This window comes from Diorhabda sublineata, chromosome 7 (genome assembly GCF_026230105.1).
Source record: "Diorhabda sublineata isolate icDioSubl1.1 chromosome 7, icDioSubl1.1, whole genome shotgun sequence".
Taxonomy (NCBI): domain Eukaryota; kingdom Metazoa; phylum Arthropoda; class Insecta; order Coleoptera; family Chrysomelidae; genus Diorhabda; species Diorhabda sublineata.
Window position 1 is genome coordinate 6,568,352 of NC_079480.1, and position 15,971 is coordinate 6,584,322.

General features: G+C 32.2%; 1 protein-coding gene across 1 annotated transcript; it reads right to left on the reverse strand.

Annotated features, from left to right (window-relative positions):
* Window positions 1-1,729: 1,729 nt before the first annotated feature.
* LOC130446793 (protein zer-1 homolog) lies at window positions 1,730-15,910 on the reverse strand. Its single transcript, XM_056783261.1, has 8 exons — window positions 15,751-15,910; window positions 14,660-15,694; window positions 13,518-13,720; window positions 10,934-11,108; window positions 9,599-9,760; window positions 9,249-9,410; window positions 8,765-9,167; window positions 1,730-5,614 (listed from the first exon to the last, which is right to left on the reverse strand). Exons 2-8 carry the CDS (start codon window positions 15,692-15,694, stop codon window positions 5,463-5,465), a joined length of 2,292 nt encoding a protein of 763 aa, XP_056639239.1. The 5' UTR covers window positions 15,751-15,910; the 3' UTR covers window positions 1,730-5,462.
* Between the last annotated feature and the right edge of the window lie 61 nt (window positions 15,911-15,971).

Consider the following 15,971-nt stretch of genomic DNA (forward strand, 5'->3'; position numbering starts at 1 on the left):
CCTGATTCCAAAACATTTAGTATAACTGGAGTGATTTTAAAAAATGTACCTATTCGAAAATGGGGTCTGCCGTTCTTCAAAGGATTAAACAATTACTTTCTTGGCTGATGCTTCAACAAGACGAATATTAAATTACATCTCCACCGAAGAACGCGATGTTCATCGACCTTTTTGTCGACATCAAAATCACTAAAATCCATCAGTCAGATTATATCTAGCCCTAATAGGCTATTTGATATATTAGACGCATTTCGTACATCAACAACTTCAATTCATCTAAGTTGGAATTTGTGAAATCCTTGGTGATTATCATCTGAACACACTGTTTATACGACCACTTTCGTCTTCACTTTGGGGCTTTATTAAATTCCATAGACCAGGTCTTTAATCTGTGCTACCTCCGAAAGAGGGCCCAGTTCTTATTTTGTTGTGGTATTCAATATGAATGACCCACAGTCGACGATAATATGAATTGAAGTTACTGAACACACTGTTTACACAACCACTTTACCAACACTCACAATTACACTGTCTAAAGCGCGTTTGGATAACCAATTTATCGTCTTCAGAGACTGAAGGTAAACAAATGGAACACTAGTTCAACACTCGGCTTACCAATAACTAATGAAGTCACCTACCACCTGCTTAATTTCTACTACTCTCTCCGACTGACTCACAAAGAGTTATAAATTAACGACTTTCATCTTCACTTTGGGGCTTTATTATATTCTATACACCAGGTCATTAATCTGTGTAACCTCCGAAAAAGGGCTCCAGTCGTTATCTTGTTATTGTATTGTATGACCCACAGTCGGCGATAATATGAATTGAAGTTACTGAGCACACTGTTTACACAACCACTTTACCAACACTCACAATTACACTGTATGATGCACGTTTCGATAACCAAATTATCGTCTTCAGAGACTGAGGTAAACTAAAATCTAATGACTTGACTTACCTGTTTTATACTAAATTTTCCCATCATTAAACCTTCTCCCGGGAAAATTAATTCCAGTAGGAAAACCTCCTTGACGGAAATCTTCACATTTAGGTCTGGACTGTAAGGAATTGGTCCTTTGTTCCTATTTATACTGTTTTTACATTTAGCAATTTCAATGCTTTCAAATCTATCCAACAATTTATTATCGGATACATTTTTTAACAATTTTACATTATTAATATTTATGTCTTGATTGTGACAGGCAGCATGATCCGAAAACGGTACAGAGAATCGGGTTTTATATAAAGTACCTTTTTGGTATAAAATTAAATGATGTTTAAGTTTCCTTGGAATTTTGCTTAAAAAATCTAATATTGAAAAAGTTATATTCAATACTATCTGGTGCAAACCGTGTAACTAGCGCCCTCTGTGGGAAACAGACATAAAACAAATTCATTGAATGTATCAGCTTCCAAAAACCTTTATCTTGAATACGGATGTCGTTACAAAATTTTTTTACTGAGCAAACTCCAAATATTTTTCAATTTTCTATATATCTTAGAGACGGGATCACCTTTTTTTTTAAACACTTTGTAGTATAGTAAAGACAAAGGACACCTATCACCTATATATAGTTCCGCTCCTTCCGTCGCTGGCACTCGAATCCGAATGTTTTTATGTACCAATAATATATACAGCTGACTAATTTGGTTTTTAGTTTGTTAAAATTGTTATTCAACAACTTCATATGTTATCGGAAATAAGAAATGAAAAAGCAAACTGGATCAATAAATATATCTATATTGCATAAATAAAATCACATCTTACTATATTTAGAAAGATAAATAGACAATATAACCCTAAAATTTTTGTCAAAAATGAAGGGAGTGATTAAATTAATTCATAACAGTCCATCCTGCTACAATATTTGAAAACAATTTACAATCCAATATTAGGTCAATATCAAAGAATTCAGATTAAAATTTTATGCGTTAACAACTAGTATTAATGACACTATCAAATCTGTTTTCAAGTGATGTTTTAGGTATATTTACATCGTATAATTTTTTTATTCATACCTCAACCTCATTTTCATTGTTTGAATCATTCTTGTTATTGTCTACAAATATAATGACTAATAGGCAAAGCGCTAGAGCAAAAAAAGTACCGCCAGGTCGGGTCACTTGAGACTGCTTGCTGATGTGAGACACTTTTTTATGTAAAATATTCGACAAAGCCGCCCCTCAGATATATCATCTGACAATGACGTAGAGCAGGCTTCGTGGAATTTCTGTAAAAGGAATGGACTAATTTTTTTGTTCACAAAACAATTCAAATATGTCGTACAAGATGGTGACATGAGACATATTTTAAGTCACCATAAGGCACTCAGTATAAAAAAAGATAATGGGACGCTATAGTCGCAAAATTGGGGTCAATTACTAAAGATACGATATTGGAAATTTTAGAAAAAGTAGTGGAAGAAAGGAAAAAAGGAGTTTCATTGAGAAAACTAAATAAATACGGAATACCAAAGGACACTATAGACCATAGGGTGAAAAATCGTTATTTGTTGAATCCAGATGGACAAACAGTTTTGACCGCAGCTGAAGAGGCTAAATTAATTGAAAATATCCATCTAAGCAGTGACTAACTTCAGTAGATGTGAGGTTAATTAAGACATATCTTGACAGTTCTGGTAGAAATGTGGTAAAATTTATAAATAAACTGCCAGGCAGAGAATTTATTAGGAGACACCGCGAAATACTTTCTAACCTATGGTGTGAAAATATCAAGAAAGTTCGGACAGGAGTCACCAAGGAGTTGCACTAAATGCCATCGTGAACTACGAAGGAGAGGTTCCAAGCATGCCCACAGAATAATGGATAGTTCTTAAATATTCAATACTGTTTGCCAGATCTGCATCAGATTACCACCTTATATTGTTTATAAGACCGAAAATCTGTACGATAGTTGGACTAAAAATGGACCAATAGAGGCTAGATATAATAGGTCTAAATCTTTTAATGATTTAATGAAGCTATTTTCGAGGATTTGTTTAGAACTATTGCCTTGCCATAATTCACAAAGATTCTCCAAGTGCGTTTATTGGCGATAATTTGGTAATCTCCAGCTCTGTTATAGAGTTATGCAAATAATATAAGATAAAACTTATCTTACTGCTCCCCAATAGCACACACATATGTCAACCATTAGATGTAGCCTATTTTAGGCCTTTAAAATGAGTTTGGAGAAATACGCTTTTGAATTGAAATTAAAAAATAGGGATGTAGTGCCAAAAGATAGATTTCCCAGATTATTGAAACAAAGTTTAGAAAAACTAGACGAGAATAATAGAACAAAAACAAGCTAATATCGGGGTTCCGCGCCGCCTCTGGAATTCATCCAATAAACAGACAAAAAATGTTGGGAAAATTGCCACCCAATTTAGAAGAGTCCCTAGAATCTGAAAACTCAGGAAACAATATTACAATTGATAATGGTTTTAAAATATCTATTCTTAAAAAAACTCCACCATTGTAAAAAGAAAAAAATGTCAATATTAGCCATACAATCCAAAAAACATTGAGGAATTACTCAGAATGTAAACCCAGCACCATCAAGTTCCAAGACTTCTAAAAGAGTCAGCACCTACAAAGATTCTGATGATTCGTCACATAATAAAGATCTCGAATTTAATGAAGATCCTTCTGACAGGGATGGTAATGTGGTAAATCCAGCAGAACTAAAGACCGGAGACTTTGTTTTGGTGGTATTTTAATACCAAGCTTCACAAAAGATTTCAAAGATGTTTACAGGAAAAATAAGTGCCACAGAGCCAAATTACGTATTCACGTGCCAGTCGGCAAATTACAAAAAAATATTCATTTTTCTGATGTTGAATACACAAAGTTAGTTCCTGTATCTATCCATCGCGGCAGGTATACTTTTCCAGTAGAATTTTAGTCGTTGATTTTTTCAGTTCCTTGGGAAGTTTTTTTTATTCAGTTTTTATATCTATCCACAAAACTTCTGTACATAAGTGGTACTAAACGACGCAGTTTTTCTTAAAAAAAAATACCCTACTTTTTCAAATTCTCGATTTATTTTTTAAAAACGTTTGAAAATCTGAAACTCGATTGGCTTACTTGAGTTTCGACACAATTTAGGCCGTGTCTCAAGTTACCGCCCCTGTGGAGGAGACACCAAAAAAGAAATTTTATATATTTGAGTGTTTCATTCCTGTTTGTTTTATGTAGTAGGTATCGTAGTACAGACGCACACTCAAAATATGGCGTTGATTTGAATGATCTAGCTTGAACGATTTCTTTTTAAGACAGGGGTAAAGTTTAAAATTGTCTCAAGTGACCCAACTTGACGTTAGGTTCATAATGCAAAATTCTAGAAAACGGATTTTTTTGGAATATGTTCAGGGGCTTCCCTGTAAAAAAAATTATCTAAAAAAATGATCTGAACTATTTTCGTGGTACGATGCGCGGTTCGCGAGATTTTCAGTATTTTGCGGCTAACGCGGACGTCACCCGATGACGACCACTTCCATTTCTTTTCAGGGGGTACCCCTGAACATATTCCAAAAAAATCCGTTTTCTAGAATTTTGCATTATGAACCTAACGTCAAGTTGGGTCACTTGAGACAATTTTAAACTTTACCCCTGTCTTAAAAAGAAACCGTTCAAGCTAGATCATTCAAATCAACGCCATATTTTGAGTGTGCGTCTGTACTACGATACCTACTACATAAAACAAACAGGAATGAAACACTCAAATATATGCGCGGTTCGCGAGATTTTCAGTATTTTGCGGCTAACGCGGACGTCACCCGATGACGACCACTTCCATTTCTTTTCAGGGGGTACCCCTGAACATATTCCAAAAAAAAACGTACACAAGAACTCTGCAAAAAAAGTACTCTGCGCATGGCCTTTAAGTTAGCATTAGATTTGATCACACATTTACTCAAACTAAAGAAAAAACGGCCTTGCCCAAAATAATATTCCAAAATTTTTTTAAAACTAAAAGAGATACAAGTAAAATTGAAGGCGATACAACCATTTGAAAAAGTGAATTGAGATCATAATTTTTTCTGTCAAATTGTTTTGATCACAGAGTTCACCTTTTGGAATGATTCTAAGATATTAGGATAATTAATTTACTTTTACTATTCGCCCCTTCCTACATAAATATAAGATAGTTTTGGAGGGTCAGTGAGTGTATTCAAACATGTGCCTCTAAAAATACAGAATTCTAAATCACCTTTCATATCAACTGTTTATAGAATGAAAATACCATTTTTGAAACCCTTATGTATAAAAATTTTTAGAAAAAGAGCAACGACTCTTCAGTGTTCTACACTAATCAAGATATTTCAAGTATCTGATTCACTGCAGCTACATTTTAATAAAATAATTCTTTGATAAAGACCCATATCAAAACTACAAAAAAGATTGAGTTGTTTTGACGAGTACTTCAATGTCTTAGAACACAAACCATATGTAACTTATCCCTCCAAAGATGCTTGAAATTTTCGACAGTTTTCTATGACAATGGCTGCTAGATCCTTTACTCGCGCTGGCACTATTGGATGATAAATTAATTCTTGAAGTAAACTCAAACCACCTTCCCTCTCCACCAAAGTACAATATTTTTCGGCTGGAATAGATAACAAACTTTGATTAGTTTTTCAAATTATTCATACTAAATTTATTAGTTTAGGCACGTGATTGAGAATAGATAAATTTTATCAACAGTGTTCGAAAGTATTTCGCAAGATACAGCAATTCCACTTTACCAGACTGTAGTGGAAATGTGTGAGTAGAGATGTTTTTGACTCGCTTTGTCTGTTCATTTGCATTTGAGCCCTAGGCTGAGATACTGTAATTTGAAAAAATGTACGCAAAAGACGAAAAAATACAAATATTAAAATGTTATTTTGGAGGTGACTTCTAAAACCAAAAAAAAGAACTGTTTGGGCTGCGGCTGAAATCAGCAGCGTTCAAGCAGCCAAATTGCTGAACGAGTCAACATAAGTGTTAGAACCGCTAGGAATATTCTGAAATGAAGAATAATAAAGTCTTTAGTTTGGTTTCCAGGTCATTTTTAAATTAAAAGAAACCAGGAAACTGACGTAGCAGCTTCAGGAAAGTTAATTCTGGTTGAATAATAAAATTGGTACGAGGAAGAGCCTCTAGATCATCAAGGTGCCATTAGAAGTCTTAGTGAAGAACAATAGTCATTCGTTTGGGTTCCAGTTCGTTTTTAAATCAAGAGAAACTAGGAAGACAACATACCAGCTTCAGGAAGGCTAATTCTAGTTGAATAAGATAAATTGGTACGAGGAGATGCCTCTAGATCATCTAGTTACCATTATTAGTCGTACAGAAGAACAACAATCTTTAGTTTTATTTTCAGATCATTTTTAAATCAAGAGAAACAAGAAAGACAACATACCATCTTCAGGAAGGCTAATTCTAGTTGAATAAGATAAATTGGTACGAGGAGATACCTCTAGATCATCTAGTTACCATTAGAAGTCGTAGAGAAGAACAATACAATTTCTAGTTTTATTTTCAGATCATTTTTAAATCAAGAAAAACTAGAAAGACAACATACCAGCTTCAGGAAGATTCATTCTGGTTGAATAAGATACATTGGTACGAGGAGGATCTTCTAGATAATCTATTTACCAGTAGAAGTCCTAGATAAGAGCTATAAGGTCTTTAGTTTGGTTTCCTGGTCATTTTTAAATCAAGAAAAATCGACATAGCAGCTTCATGGAGGCTAATTGTAGTTAAAAGCCAATGTAAAAAATAAGGGTAACGTAAAATATAAATATAATTGGATTTTTCAGGATCTGGCAGCATCTAGTGAACATTACGAATAGGAAGAATATATCTGTGATCATTACTACTCTTTATATAGAGGAATGTAGACAAGCAAATAAGGTGATAAGAAAATTTCAATTGAAAGTGATATTTCAATGCTTACTCATTGATAAATTTTAGAATGGACTCATGAGGGGAGGAAAACTCCTCGCCGAAGGTTTTTGACTCTATTCAACAGCAAAACGTTAAAAGAAGTTTTTTTATTGTTAATTCTCTCATCAGTTACAATTTCTTCTTCACTATCTGAACTGAAATAAAATTTTTATTGATATGGTTGTGAAAGAGCTAAACATTTAAACAAATCTATGGGAAAATTATTCAGCTTTGTGGTAGAATTGCAGGTGAAATGCTGAAAGATGTGAGACTATCTACATAATTTGTTACTTTTTTATTACTGAATTCATTCTTTTTTGTATAATTTATGACAATTTTCTATTTGTTTTGTCATTTTTATATTTATACTGCTAGGTTGTTCTTCCAACGTTTGCGGGGGTAATTAATACGTGTAATTCTTGCAACTTGTCCTTTAACCATTCTACTGATGTTCACTACATTCCTTCCTAGCTTTCATATTCTTATTAGACTTCTTCTTATGTATCTATCAAGAGCGTTTTTGCAGTTAGTCTGAATACATTCTTATTATCAGAGCATCTCTTGCCTTGAAAATTTTTGATTTGGTTTCTATTGTAACATCTTTATTCTCCCATACTGTGTGATTTAAACATCCAGCTATTCTTGTGGTCTTCGTAGTCTATTCTGTAACTTCATCACCCTAACATAAGATCTTTGTACCTATGATTCCATTTCTTTTTGTATAACTTTACCTTCAGCTTCCAGTTTTTACCTTAAGGGTGTTTTTGGCTAATATTATCATATTTAGTGATTTAACAAAGCAGTTGAATCAATGTAATAGTCTTTGTAGATCATATCCCCATTCATCACAAGTATGTATCTTTTCAGTGCATATACATTTCTTATTTACTTGTCCTCAATTTCTAAGAAGGTTTTTTAATAGTTTTGATACTTATTCCAAGTAATAATGGGATTAATTGATAAAAATATTTTAGTATCATAATTACCTCCACATCCTGGGTCTTATTCAATATAAATGCAGCATTTATTTTATAAGATGTGTTAATTAGTACGAGTCATTTCAAAAGGATCTAAACAACACACTTCCTCTGAAAATGGATTATCATTAAAGTCGAAATTCAGAGTGACAACAAAGGTAGTTCACATAATGTAGGAAGCGAAAATTAAATTTGAAAGCCAAAAGTATTAATTTCAGACAAAATTCAAAATCCATCTTAAAATACATTTTTCGAACTAATCGATTATCGTTAAAAGATAATTAGGAGTAAAAAACTGCATCATTTACGGATTATTTGAAAACCCGTTCTGGTTATTAATTAGTATACCAGATTTAGAATTATCGAACGATAAATCTTTTCCATTGTAATTATTAACTTCAACATTTAAATCAATCTTCAATTTTTGTTTTGACTTAAAATTTTGACCAGACACTTAAAGACGAAAAACTGTATATAACATCGATGTCGGTGAAATCAAATCTTTTTTCAAATTAGTAAGTAACTGATTTGGATATTAATAAATTGAAAGAGGTGGATGAATTTTTCAATTTTTTCAATGAATCTTAGAACTATCAATATTTTGGATTCTTATTTTTTAGAACATATAAAAAGACCTAAATAAATCAATTCAGACGTTTTACTTATTTTACATTGAAATTCCTGTATCCCACAAAATATTTTTCAATACTGTATATGAGCAGTAGCAATGTACAAAGACATATATATCACTAACAAAGCTTATGCTTGAAAGTATAAAATTTTTCAAGCTTCTAAATTTCATTTCTCTGGAATAGTGGGCTACTAAACTTTAAATGAAATATACTTACGGTAAACTTTTGTTAGATTTGCTAAAGCCCACACTGCCCAATGCTGACATTCGGGAGTATGGTACACCTGCACAAGATATAATATAGGTTCGAATGATCTATAATTGATGTTTCTAAGAGAATTAATATCCCAACGCTCTATAGCCGACACCATTTTATTTAAAACATGAGTTCTAGAAGGCTCCATAACTAACCAAACATCTGGACCGTCTGACGCAATGTGTGAAATAACACCTGCTGCATTGTAACTGACTTCTATGCCGTCACTTTGAGAATCCAATAACCTCGCAAATACTGATAAGTACTCTGATGTTACAAGATACTGTCTAAGTTCCCGAACTTCTGCAACGTTACCCAGTAAACCCATCATGTTGCGAAGAAGCTCCTCTCTGTCAGGAAATTTCTAAAAGTTAACATCATTATATCGAATGATTTATTTATAAACATATCATTGATTACTAAGATTACTTTTCACAATACTTACTTCTAGGCATTGCAAAAAATGCTGCATCCCTTTTTGTTCCAAGAATTTCTTACAGTTTAATGGTGTTTCATCTGTAACGTTCCACATCGTAGACCATGCTACTTCTAGGACATCATCGCATATCCCTCGCTCAAGTCTATCTTTAATTAGCCAAATCATTCTCTGCAAACAATAAAAAATCATTTAAGTGGTAAGTAAATAGAGCAAAATTCCACTCCACTACACTATCACAATATACAAGATTCTAATAGACTTTCTCAATTTCTGTAAACACCGTATTAGATGGTACAGAAGGATGAAAAACAGTTTATTATAACAAAAACTCTCATTGGCTATAAATAACTACTCACATTTATAGCTCCTAATTCACCCAGTTTCACTTTCTGTTGGCCATCTACTTGACAAGCCAAAGAATTAAGTAAATAAATTCCTATTCTTTGTACAAAACTTTCTTGTGCCATTCCATAGACAGAATATAGAAGTATGTTGACAAGTCTTTCATAATCAAATAGCTAAAAAAATATTTATTAATCACTAATTAACACATAACTCAATAAGTCGTGTAACTAACTAAGAAAAACACATTTTTTGTCAAAAATCGATTTCATTCATCAATGTAATCTCCTTCAAGAGCAATAAAATCATTCCAGCACTTCTCGATGCCGTGCTTGTAGAAGGACTTGTCTTTTGCTTCAGAATAGGTTTCATTTTCAGCAATTGCTCCTTCATTTGAATTGAATTTCTTACCGGCAAGCATTTTTTTGAGATCAGCGAATAGCCAGTAGTCATTGAGGGCCAGATCTGGAATATACGATGGATGAGGAAGCAATAATTCCTTCAATTTAACCATCGTTGCCATCGACTTGTGAATCGGTACATTGCTTTTTTCTTCGACATATGAGACCGTTCTTTCTTGATTTTTGCATTCAAATCATCCAAAAACACTATGTAATATTCGCTATTGATTGTCCCTCCTTTTTGCAGATAGTTAAGGAACAATATTCCATGCCCATTCCAAAATACTGGAGCCATAACCTTCCCAGCCGACTGTTGTGCTTTTGGACGCTTCTAACGTGGTTCACCGACCGCAACACACAGATAATGATCGTTTTGATTCCGGAGTGAAGTGATGGATCCATGTTTCATCCATTATCACATATCGATGCAAAAATCTGATTTATTACGTGTTACGTGTTAGCATGAACAAACACTGCTCTGAATCATTAACACGTTGTTGTTTTTGATCAACTGTAAGTAAAGGCGACACCCACTTTGAAAAAAGCTTTCTCATAATTAAATGTTCATACATAATTGTAAACCTTCTGATATATTTACGGCCTCAGCTATCTTCTGCAAATTCAATTTATGATTATATATAACAAATTTGTGGACTTTTTTGATATTTTCTGGAGTAACCACCTCAATTGGACGACCTGAACGTTCACCATCATCGATGAATCAGAATCTGTATAACACTTTAAAGTCATTGCTGAGCTTGTACAGTATTTTATTTCATCGAGAAACAACTTGGTTGGTACTTCATAAACGTCATATGGATTTGAAAATGGCAGCGCCATCTGTGTGTCAGTCACACGACTTATTGAGTGATACTAAGACACTAGTACTATGGGTACAATTTCCATTACCGAATTAATACTGTTGAGCCTTTAATTACATCAACTTACCACATCTGTTGGTATCCTAAACTGGCACAACGTTAAGCACCCATTCCTCATCATGGTATCATCATTTTTATGAACGCTCATACCATTTAGTAGAGTTGTAATTATTTTTCTCTTTACTCTAACATCATCATGCAACTCAGGTCCTGTACCTTTTACTATATAAAACAATGTTGCACTAAAACATTAATTACATAAATCAAAAAGTGAATATCAGTCGCAAGTTGTAATTGATAAGAAAAATATGGTAAAAGAATTGGGCTCCTATTATAAGGAAGGATGATGTTGTACCACGAACGTGAACAACTTAGTTTTTCAAGATGTTAATTGAGAAGTTCTATTGGGAAGCTTGAAAACCATAAAGCTTCAGATGAAACAATAAAAGCATTGGGAGCTAAAGAAAAAAGATATTGTTTGAAATATGTAATGCAATATAGAGTTTTATGAAACATTTATTGTCACAATATTTGAAGCAGTTCACACTAATAAATAATGCTAGTAATGGACTATTACACTTTATAAATTAGCTAATGAAACTTTTTCTTCTATCCAAGATCCTAGAAGAAGACGTAAAATGCTTGCTGATGAATAAGACTGATAAAGATATTGAAGTTCAACTGCCTTTTCATTAGTCACCCCTAAAATAGGCTGCATAAAAATAATTATAACTTAAAATTTTCAATTGAAAAAACATTTCCTATATTAGTTCCTATATTAGAAGCACATTTTGTTGTTTTTTTATAATTAAGTAATAAATAAAAAAACAAAGATGATACAATTGACAATAACAAAATATTCTGGAATGAAGAGAATGAAGAATGCAGTAAGAGAAATATGTGGAACAAATAGAAGAAAACATAAAGTGAAACAAACATCGTGGTGGTCGAGGTAAAAGCGAATCAAAAACTTTTGCACAAAACATTAAAAAATATGAGAGCAGGGAAACAGCGGGATACATATCTTGTTAAAAATAAGAATGGAGAAATATTAAAAAAGGAAATAGAAATCATACAAAGGTGGAAAGAATAATACCAGGAACTACTCAATAATGAGGCAGAACATACAGAAGAAATTGTACAAACTAACATAACAAAAGAATCAGAAATAAAAATTAGTGAAGAACAGATAGATTATGTATTCACAGGACTAAAGAATGGAAATACACCAGTATATAACAAATTAACTCCAGAAATGATCAACAATATAGACCAAAAAGGAAGAGACATTCATATTTCCAATAAAGCTGTAGAATAAGACACTCCAAACTGACTGGCAGAAGTCATTAATAGAATTAATTTTCAAAAAAAATTATATGAAAGACTGCCACAACTACCCAGGAATAACATTTATTAGTACAACCATGAAAATTATGGAAAAATATAATAATTAGAGAAAATAATTAGTAGAAGACACACTTGAAGAATCTCAGAATGGATTTCGAATGGAAAGAAGCATCCAAAATCATGTATTTACAATAAAACAGATGACAGAAAAAGCAATACAAGAAGAAATTGTACGTTTTCTTCTTGGACTTAGAAAAAGATAGGGTACCTAGAGAGAAAATATGGTAGACACTGGTCGAAAAAGGAGTTAACATGAATATTATAAAGATAATAAAAAATATTTTTGAATATAATGTGAATGCAATCATAAGAAATAACCAAATATCACTACAAATATGGTATTAAGACAAGGGAGAAGATTAAGCTTAATTATTATTCATCATATTCATGGACGAGAACAGTTTTAAGTAAAAAAATATGTGTGGGACATTCAAAACTACAAACAATTAACATCAGTGGAGGAGCATTTGCAGACAATGTTATACTAATAGCAACAAAAAAGTGTGTGGAACAAAGCAGTAATAGACATGGGTATGTAAATAAACAAAAACCAAGCAAAAGCAATGGTAACTGGGAGAGAAGAGACTAAGATAAATATAAGAATCGATATAGAAACATTGGAAGAAGTTAAACATTACCAATACCTAGGAACAATAATAGAAGAAAAGTGAACACAAGATACCGATATAAATAACAGAATTGTGAAAACCAATGAACTATATTATGTCATATACACTAAATTCATAAATAAAAAGAAATATACAGTAGATACTAAAGTAAGAATATACAAAACAATATATAGACCAATTGTAACATTTGGATGTGAATCTTGAGTAATGACAGAACAATAGAAAAGTAAAATTAAAGCGACAGAGATGGAATATTTAAAAAATAATAAATGTAAGACCTAAATAGACAACCTAGATTAGACTATATAGAGAAAAGACAATTACCATGGTGGGGCACTCACAATCAATGAATGAAGAACAGCCTGTTAATAGAATATGGGAAAAGAAAATTGACAAAAACCAACAGACAGGTAGACCAAGGAAATCGTGGGATGAAGTTATAAGCGGAATATTTGATAAAGGAGGAAAAAATTGGAAAGAAACAAAGGACCTAGCTCAGAATAAGAATAAATGTAGGAAATTTGTACAAATTTAACTATTAATACCCTAAACCTAAACTATTCTACTTGGACACAGTGTAAAGACAATGGTACATCATAAATAAAAATTATTCACCTGCCAGATATCTGAATATGCCTTTCATGTAAATGTCTACTCATTGCTTCTAAAACAATATTCAGTGCTTGTCCAAGGTATTCAATATTTTCTAATCGAAATAAATGAAATAATTCGTTCATAACTTTTTGTAACATATCAGTTCTATCTAAATACGCTAAAGCAGCCACTAATATCTGCTCCTCATTAGCATTTCCACCAATCTAAAAATAAATAGATATAAAAAACCATATTGAACAGAATTATACATCAGGATGAAATGTTATTTTGGTTTTACTTTATCAAACACAATCAATTAGAGACAAATTTTAAAATTTAGACACATAAGAAAAACCAGAAAAAAATACTGTACTTTTTAAATATAGTAATTGTTTTTAAAAATTGTGCGAAGATAAGTAGAAATTCTGAATAAAATTGTGGATCAATAGAACCAAAAACATCATGAAGTGTACAACTACTACCTACTTACTAAAGAAATTATGGCATCCCATAACTCAAATTAATATTGCCAACATAAAATGTCCAATACCAATATTACAGAATGTTTATGGGGATGAGAAACGATGATGGAAAAAATTAAAACTATATAAAAAATAGATTTGAATGAAAAGTGGCTTCTTGAACATAATTAAGTTATCAATAATAGTTTAAAGGCATGTAGTGATTCTGTCAGTTATGAGAATAAAACTATATGGAAGAATGAATTTTACAAGAAAATAATTATTATCAGAAACAAGAGAAAAATACGACAAAAAAATCACCAAAGCAATGGAGAGTGATGGAATTCCTCCTTAAGGGAGGATTGAGAGATGATTTGGTGTACCTTTATCTTGTATGGTCTACTCTACAACAGTTTTTGTTGGATTATAGATTTACTCTAGAATTTTTAAGGAGACATTCCTAAATAACAATCAACAGAGTCTGCTGCAGTCAAGTTGAGACAGGATCACACTCCATTTTCTCTTTATTTTCTCTCTGTTACATTAACTTTGTTCTCAGGTCTGATTCGGAATCAGTTTAGGGACCGATCGCATGCGCACTTTCAAAATTGTAGTTTGTAGAGCCGATTAGAATCATTGTCCCTTGACTCATTTGAGAGTTGTGGAAAATTTTTATTCATCTTACTATTTAAATATACTCACCAATTTTGCAGGGATGTCATGTCTTAAGCAAGCGTCATGGGATGTCTCATATAAACCCAGATACTGGAATGGATTATTAGCCCTTGAACTTAATCCAGGGATGTCACAAACACTTCCATTAATAGTTTCAGCTACACCTCTACCTGCTAGGTTTGTCCCCGAAATATCCAGAGAAGTTAATTTAGGTAAACACTCCACTATAGTCTTTAAAATTTGATCTCCTTTTTTATATTTCCCTTGATCATCTCTAGATTGGGATATATCTAAATGCCTTAGATTTGTTAATTTACAAATTGCTGCTATTTTAGATTCAATTGCATCTACATTATATAATATTAGTGAAGTTAAATTAACAAGATGATGTGTATATAAAAAGTTACCTAACGAGCTACAATTTGACAGATCTAAATGAGTCAGTGTTGATAAGGGGTATAGTAAAATCATATAAAAATCAGACTGTAGTGAATGCAAACCTTTCAAAGTTAATCTTTTGAGGTTTGGCGCTAAGAAAATGTATCTCTTTTGATATAATTCTTGATCTAAAGGAGATTTACCAAATAGTCGAACTGGAAAAATATCTGTATCTTCACCTATACCAAGTGATATTAAACTAGAGCTATGATTACTAAGATGTTCAATGCAATTTGATGTTAAATTTGGACAGAGTGATAAATCTAATTCAATCAAGTTATGTTTTAAAAGCATTTCTAAATCCTGATCCTGTATTTCAGTTTGTCGTAATTTAACTCTTTTTAATCTAGTACAGTCTGTATTTTTAAAGATATTAATAAAACTTGAATCGACTGGTGTCAAGCTATTATTCCGAACATTTAACAAACGTTCACAAATTTCCACTGGTAAAGACAAACCATCCATCAACTGTAAATTTTCTGAACTTGGAGTACATATTGTTTCAGGGTGTTTATTGATGTAATCAAAACATATATCCAGTAGAGTTTCGGGTGTTGTCGTATTACAAAATGGACATATTTCATTTGGTAATACAGCAGAGTGACGACATTTATTTTGAAGCATCTAAAAAAATCTCAAGTATTTGTTGTGCCTTTTAGAATATAACATATGTAACAAACCTTTCAGTCAATTTCAATTATATCATATTACATTACTAAACTCCAAAATCAAAAAGCAATTTTAATAATTGTGCCCTTTAAAGTTATTTTCCCATATGTAGAATTACTATTTTTGTTATTAAGTTTTGACATTTCTAAACAGAAATCTCTTGTCAAAATCAGAATTTTTTTAACAGGGCAACCAACCATTCTGTAAAAAATCTGTAATGTCAACAAGACAG